At 40.4% G+C, this 7,840-nt stretch overlaps 1 protein-coding gene across 3 annotated transcripts in view; it reads right to left on the bottom strand.

Annotated features, from left to right (window-relative positions):
* Nucleotides 1-1,802: 1,802 nt before the first annotated feature.
* Nucleotides 1,803-7,840, bottom strand: part of asmt (acetylserotonin O-methyltransferase) — a 22,048-nt gene continuing 16,010 nt past the window's right edge. For 2 of the 3 annotated variants that reach the window (XM_067444672.1, XM_067444673.1), the window contains one exon: nt 4,634-5,135. In XM_067444672.1, the coding sequence (XP_067300773.1) occupies nt 4,924-5,135 (212 nt within the window). In that variant the 3' untranslated portion in view covers nt 4,634-4,923. Of the gene's footprint in view, nt 2,978-4,633; nt 5,136-7,840 lie in introns of those variants that run through there. The other variant, XR_010905093.1, reaches the window with a different exon arrangement.

Below are 7,840 nucleotides of genomic sequence, written 5' to 3'. Positions count from 1 at the left end.
AACGCAAGTGTAGTGGCCCTAGAGCCTTCCAGAGTATTAAAACACCTCTATTGTACTAAGCACACTCAGCTGAACACGTTCACCTAACTTTCAAGTCATTTGAGTGCCTATTTTGTATAGAATAGGCAATATCTGTGGGCTGGTAATTTGGGGGCCATAACATAAAATGGAAGTGGTATGTGTATTCGGCTCCCGTTCAGCTCTGGAAAGCTCTAGTGCAACCAGACTTGCGCTCCTGTCTACACCTTAGTGGCCCCTATCGGAATCCAGAGTTTCGAGAAGATTGGAGAAACACACATTTTTTTCCCACAAAAACAAAAGGGGTATGTATGCCTTTTCGATTTTTTGGGTCGAAAAACAAAGTTTCTCCAATCGTCTGAAACTCTGGATTCTGATAGGGAGCGCTGAGGCGTACACAGGAGCGCAAGTCTGGTGGCCCTAGACCCATACAGAGCTGAACTGGAGCCATAAACACAAAGACGTACCAGTTCCATTTTATGTAATGTCCCCAAAATAACCGGCCAACAGAAATAGCCTTTACTCTGCCAATTAGGCACTCAAATGACTTGAAAGTTTCGGTGAAAGTGTTCAGCTGAGTGTGCCTAGCACAGTAGAGGTGTTTTAATACTCTGGAAGGCTCTAGGGGCCCCCAGACTTGCACTCCTGTCTACTCCTCAGCGCCCCCTATCGGAATCCAGAGTTTCAAGAAGATTGGAGAAACACAACGTTTCCCCCCAAAAAAAACACAAAGGGGTATGTATGCCTTTTCGATTGTTTGGGTCGAAAAACAAAGTTTCTCTGATTGTCCAAAACTCTGGATTCTGATAGGGGGCGCTGAGGCTTAGACAGGAACGCAAGTGTAGTGGCCCTAGAGCCTTCCAGAGTATTAAAACACCTCTATTGTACTAAGCACACTCAGCTGAACACGTTCACCTAACTCTCAAGTCATTTGAGTGCCTAATTTGCATAGAAAAGGCAATATCTGTGGGCTGGTTATTTGGGGGCCATTACATAAAATGTAACTGGTATGTGTTTTCGGCTCCCGTTCAGCTCTGGAAAGCTCTAAGGCAACCAGACTTGCACTCCTGTCTACGCCTTAGTGGCCCCTATCGGAATCCAGAGTTTCGAGAAGATTGGAGAAACACAATTTTTTTTCCCAAAAAAACACAAAGGGGTATGTATGCCTTTTCGATTTTTTGGGTCGAAAAACAAAGTTTCTCCGATCGTCTGAAACTCTGGATTCTGATAGGGAGCGCTGAGGCGTACACAGGAGCGCAAGTCTGGTGGCCCTAGATCCTTACAGAGCTGAACTGGAGCCATAAACACAAAGACGTACCAGTTCCTTTTTATGTAATGTCCCCAAAATAACCGGCCAACAGAAATAGCCTTTACTCTGCAAATTAGGCACTCAAATGACTTGAAAGTTTAGGTGAACGTGTTCAGCTGAGTGTGCCTAGCACAATAGAGGTGTTTTAATACTCTAGAAGGCTCTAGGGCCACCAGACTTGCGCTCCTGTCTACGACTCTGCGCCCCCTATCGGAATCCAGAGTTTCAAGAAGATTGGAGAAACACAACGTTTCCCCCCAAAAAAAACACAAAGGGGTATGTATGCCTTTTCGATTGTTTGGGTCCTAAAACAAAGTTTCTCCAATCGTCTGAAACTCTGGATTCTGATTGAGGGCACTGAGGTGTACACAGGAGCCTGGTCGCCCTAGAGCCTTCCAGAGTTGAATGGGAGCCGAAAACACAAAGACATATCAAATTTTTTTTAGAGCCACTTGATAACAGGAGGCAGGACATTAAGTTTATAGATGCTTTTCACATTTTACATACATTTAAATGAATTTAACCACCTGTACCATCCTTTGTTTTCTCAGTCGGATGCATTCCACTGACTTCCAAGTGCTTCGGGGCCTTCCCGAAAGATCAGGAGCCGCAAACACAAATATATACCACTTCCCATTTTTGTAGTGGCTGCCAGTAACAGGAAGCAGGACGCAGTGTTTATGGAGGTTATTTCACATTTAGTATACAATTTTATGGCTGAAATCACCTCTACTGGATGAAGACCACACTTTGTTATATTAACATGTTTTCTTACGAAAAAGACCACACTTGTTGTTGTATTGTTTTATTAAGAAAATAGTTTATGAAATAACATCACATTGGTATTTTTTTTATAAAGAATGTAGTTAATTGAATAAAAGATAACCACACTTGTTGTTTAAAGCATTTTATTAAGAATGTGGTTTTTATAGAGTAGAGAGCGAGAAGAAAAATATGTATTAAAAAGAGTAAGAGGGGGGAAAAGAAAAGAGAATGTATTATTAAGTGATAGGTCAATTGCAAGACAAAACAAGAGGCAGCAGCGAAGTCCGAAGGAAAAGAACTAGAGACAATCGGGATGACCTCATTTGGGGAGGTTACTATTATAAGTATCCGTGAGGAGTAACGAGACATTAGGTGCTGCCTCGGGACCACCTGAAGAGCTTCTCCCGCTGCAGAACCATGGCTGATATTGCTTTGAGTAAAGACCTTTTGATATTTGTACCTGCACTGCTAGAAATAAAAATTGTAATAAATAAATGTACATATTTTTATAACAAACTCTGCCTCCTGTGACAAATGTAAGTTGTTTAACCAAAACAGATTGCGGAGAAGTCTTCGGCCTGATTGTAAGTATTTTAAAGTTCTCACAATCAACTTACTTAACATCCATGCATACGTATACTTTTTTTTTTTTTTTTACAGTATAGTACTAGTAGAATTTAAACGTAACTCCAGTAACAGCGTAATTTAAGGAATTTCATTCTGAGCCCCAAATACTTCTCACAAAGACTTCTTTATGAAAGACAAGGGATGCCAGAGTCTCATATGAAATCCGGTATGAAATAAAACCCTCAGCTGTGCTAATGAAGCGTGTCACAAACACCATCACATGTGGGAACGCTGGCGTTTTACTGGCCTTCATTCGCCCTGCAGACACACACAGACATCATGACTCTCATGTGATCCAGACGAACGGACGTCTGTGGTTCATCCCGCTTTAAAAATGCCAAAAACTGCTTGTTTTGTGTCCTTTTAATAAAACCCCTGCAGGAAGGTCATTATGCTGTGAGTAATCATCGACTTTTCAAAATAACCTTTAAATTCACAAATCCAAAAACTTGTCAATTATGACCAAAAAGACCTCAAACATAATACTAAAAATTGAAGCAAAACAGACAAAAATAACTCCAAAACCTAGTGAGTTCCCTACGTAGGCTGTATTTCAAGGTGACATGTAGCTGACATGTAGGCTGTTAGTTAATATAATTATGTTTATAATTAATAATTTTACCAAATTCAAAGGCAAAATCATTGCAAAAGATTAAAAGACAAAAATTCCAGAATGCTTTGTGACAAGCTCAGGAAAGAAAATGTACTTAAATTCAAACTGATAGAGGTTATGGAATATTAAGCGTTGAAATGTTTAACTTGAAAATAAACTGATTTGAATGTGATGATTTTTCCTGTTATAAATTATTCACCTCTCACCTGTGTGTGAGAGCGTAAGAGTCTGTGTATGAGTGTGTGTGAGCGTGTGTGTGTGTGCGACCAAGAGTGAGCCTGTTTATGTGGTTTATGAGGACACAAATTTGTATAACTACATGGGTATTACACTATAAATGTGGTTTATGAGGACATATCAAATGTCCTCATAATTCAAATGGCCTTAAAAACATACTAAATGATGATTTTTTGAGAAAGTAAAAATGCAGAATGTTTCCTGTGATGGGTAGGTTTAGGGGCTGTGTGTGTGTGTGTGTGTGTGTGTGTGATGTGTAGGTTTAGGGGCAGTGTAAGGGGATAGAAAATACGGTTTGTACAGTATAAAAACCATTACGCCTATGGAGTCCCTGTAAACCACATAGACCAACATGTGTGTGTGTGTGTGTGTGTGTGTGTGTGTGTGTGTGTGTGTGTGTGTGTGTGTGTGTGTGTGTGTAAGAGATAAATAGTGAGAGATTGAGTTAGTGTGTGTGAGAGAGAGAAAGATAGTGAGAGATTGAATTAGTGTGTGTGTGTGTGTGAGAGAGAGATAGTGAGAGAGAGAGAGAGAGAGAGAGAGAGAGAGAGAGAGAGAGAGAGAGAGAGAGTGTGTGTATGTAAGAGAGAGAGAGAGAGAGAGAGAGAGAGAGAGAGAGAGAGTGTGTGTGTGTATGTAAGAGTGAGAGAGAGAGAGAGAGAGAGAGAGAGAGAGAGAGAGAGAGAGAGAGAGAGAGAGGGAGAGAGAGAGAGAGAGAGAGAGAAAGCGAGAGAGCGAGAGAGCGAGAGAGAGTGTGTGTATGTGAGAGAGAGAGAGAGAGAGTGTGTGTGGTTGTGTATGTGTGTGTGCGCGCGTGTGAGCGCGTGTGCGTGTGAGAGATAAATAGTGAGAGACTGAGTTAGTGTGTGTGTGTGAGTGAGAGAGATAGTGAGAGAGAGAGAGTGTGTGTGTGTGTGTGTGTGTGTGTGTGTGTGTGTGTGTGTGTGTGTGTGTGTGTGTGTGTGTGTGTATGTGTGTGTGTGTGTGTGTGTACGCAGTTAGAAAAGTTGAGTGAAAAGAATACAATTTTCAAAACAAATTACAAATAAATGGATAGTAACATTGAATCATTTCGAAATTTCTAGTTTAAAAAAACTGAAATAGTATTGTCATATAAATCATACTCCAATAATCGGTTTCATTTACATCTTTGAAAACTCATTTGTTTACAGTGTAGCTATGGAGATGATGTGACTATAAGAGTAAACCATGACCTTTCACCTGAACACAGGCATGATGCCACTGACCTGTTATAAAGCCCGTTCATCCTGAAAACAGGCGGAGCATTAAACAACACTTCATATCTCCAGTAAAACCATCCTGATGTAAGAGTGTTCAGATGTGTGTGCAGGATTTATTTGCAGGCCAGGATGGCGTCGTAGATCTTGCCGGTGGTGTGGATCTGGATGCGGGTGAATCCGGCGGCGGAGAGCAGGCGTGTGTAATCCGAACCCTTGCGCTCGCGTCCCTCCGTCTGCACCAGCATGTTGAGCGAGTACAGCTGCGCCGTCAGCGGACCGCTCTCATCCTCATGAAGAAGAGCTTCCACCAGCAGCACGCCTCCACCTGCAGCACACACAACACACTCTCAGTTCACATTATTAATATTGAATTATCCATGTTTGTGGACATACATTCATCCTTACATCCATCCACCCACCCACTCATCCATCCATCCATCTATACACATACATACATGCTGTACATTCATGCATACAAACCCGATTCCAAAAAAGTAGGGACACTACAAATTGTGAATAAAAACCAAATGCAATGATGTTTTCAAACAATGCCATATCAAATGTTTAAACTGAGAAAATGCATAATTTTAAGGGAAAAATAAGTTGATTTTAAATTTCATGGCCTCAACACATTTCAAAAAAGTTGGGACAGGGCCATGTTTACCGCTGTGTCATCCCCTCTTCTTTTTATATCAGTCTGCAAACGTCTGGGGACTGAGGAGACGAGCTGCTCAAGTTTAGGAATATGAATGTTGTCCCATTCTTGTCTAATACAGGCTTCTAGTTGCTCAACTGTCTTAGGTCTTCTTTATCGCATCTTCCTCTTTATGATGCGCCAAATGTTTTCTAATGGTGAAAGATCTGGACTGCAGGCTGGCCATTTCAGTGCCGGATCCTTCTTCTACGCAGCCCTGATGTTGTAATTGATGCAGTGTGTGCGCTGGTATTGTCATGTTGGAAAATGCAAGGTCTTCCCTGAAAGAGACGACGTCTGGATGGAGCATATGTTGTTCTAGAACTTGGATATACCTTTCAGCATTGATGGTGCCTTTCCAGATGTGTAAGCTGCCCATGCCACACACTCATGAACCCCATACCATCAGAGATGCAGCTTCTGAACTGAGCGCTGAGAACAGCTTGGGCTGTCCTTGTCCTCTTTAGTCCGGATGACATGGTGTCCCAGTTTTCAAAAAAAAAAAACGTAAAAATTTGATTCATCTGACCACAGAACAGTTTTCCACTTTGCCACAGTCCATTTTAAATGAGCCTTGGCCCAGAGAAAACGCCTGCGCTTCTGGATCATGTTTAGATTTGGCTTCTTTTTTACCTATAGAGTTTTAGCCGGCGACGGCGAATGGCACGGTGGATTGTGTTCACCAATGTTTTCTGGAAGTATTCCTGAGCCCATGTTGAGATCTCCATTACAGTATCATTCCTGCATGTGATGCAGTGCCGTCTAAGGCCTGAAGATCACGGGCATTCAGTTTGGTTTTCTGGCCTTGATCCTTAGCAGCAGCATTGGGGGAATTGGTGATCCTCTGCCCATCTGGACTTCTGAGAGACACTGCCACTCTGAGAGGCTCTTTTTATACCCAATCATGTGTCCAATTGACCTAATAAGTTGCAAATTGGTCCTCCAGCTGTTCCTCATATGTACATTTAATTTTTCCGGCCTCTTATGGCTAACTGTCAAGTTTTTTTGGAAAGTATAGCTCTCATGAAATCCAAAATGAGCCAATATCACTTTCAACATTTGATGTTATCTATATTCTATTGTGAATAAAATATAAGTTTATGAGATTCTTAAATGATTGCATTTCTTTTTTATTCACAATATGTACAGTGTCCCAACTTTTTTGGAATTGTCCATCCATCCATCCATCCATCCATCCATCCATCCATCCATCCATCCATCCATCCTCGCCACCACTGTATGTATGTACTGTATGTATGTATGTATGCATGTATGTATGTATGTATGTATGTATGTACTGTAAGTATGTATGTATGTATGTATGTATGTATGTATGTATGTATGTATGTATGCATGCATGTATGCATGTATGCATGCATGTATGTATGCATGTACTGTACGTATTTTGTATGTATGTATGTATGTATGTATGTATGTATGTATTCATGTACTGTATGTATGCATGTACTGTATGTATGTATGTATGCATGTATGTATGTATGTATGTATGTATGTATGTATGTATGTATGTATGTATGTATGTATGTATGCATGCATGCATGTATGTACTGTATGTATGTATGTATGCATGTACTGTATGTACTGTATGTATGTATGTATGTATGCATGTACAGTATGTACTGTATGTATGTATGTTTGTATGCATGTATGTATGTATGTATGTATGCATGTATGTATGTATGTATGCATGTACAGTATGTACTGTATGTATGTATGTTTGTATGTATGCATGTACAGTATGTACTGTATGTATGTATGTATGTATGCATGTATGTATGCATGAATGTACTGTATGTACGTATGTATGTATGTATATATGTATGTATGTATGTATGTATGCATGTATGTATGCATGCATGTGTGTATGTATGTATGTATGCATGTATGTATGTATGCATGTATGCATGTATGTATGTATGTATGCATGCATGTATGTATGCATGTATGCATGTATGTATGTATGCATGTATGTACTGTATGTATGTATGTATGGACGGACATATGTATGTAATGGATGGATATTATTAGTTCATGACAGAGTTAAGGTCATGACATTCAAGATGAAGCCGATTTATGGTAAAGTGTACTTATGGACAAACACCAACAGATTTATCCTAACATTTACATTTTTACAATATATATTTTTTTAATATACCATTTGTACAAAATAAGGATGTAATGGAAAAAATTACGAGGGGGTTTGAGGTGAGAGCGTCATGTTGTTGTCAGCGGATGAATTATATAATAAGCTCGTGGCGTTTGTGCTAGTGTTGTTCGGCAGGATGAGCCGCTCAGAGGCCAGAGATTCTGACGAG

Source organism: Pseudorasbora parva, chromosome 5 (assembly GCF_024679245.1).
Source record: "Pseudorasbora parva isolate DD20220531a chromosome 5, ASM2467924v1, whole genome shotgun sequence".
Lineage (NCBI taxonomy): Eukaryota > Metazoa > Chordata > Actinopteri > Cypriniformes > Gobionidae > Pseudorasbora > Pseudorasbora parva.
The sequence above is the reverse complement of the archived record's forward strand: the minus strand, read 5'-3'. Positions and strand labels throughout refer to the sequence as shown.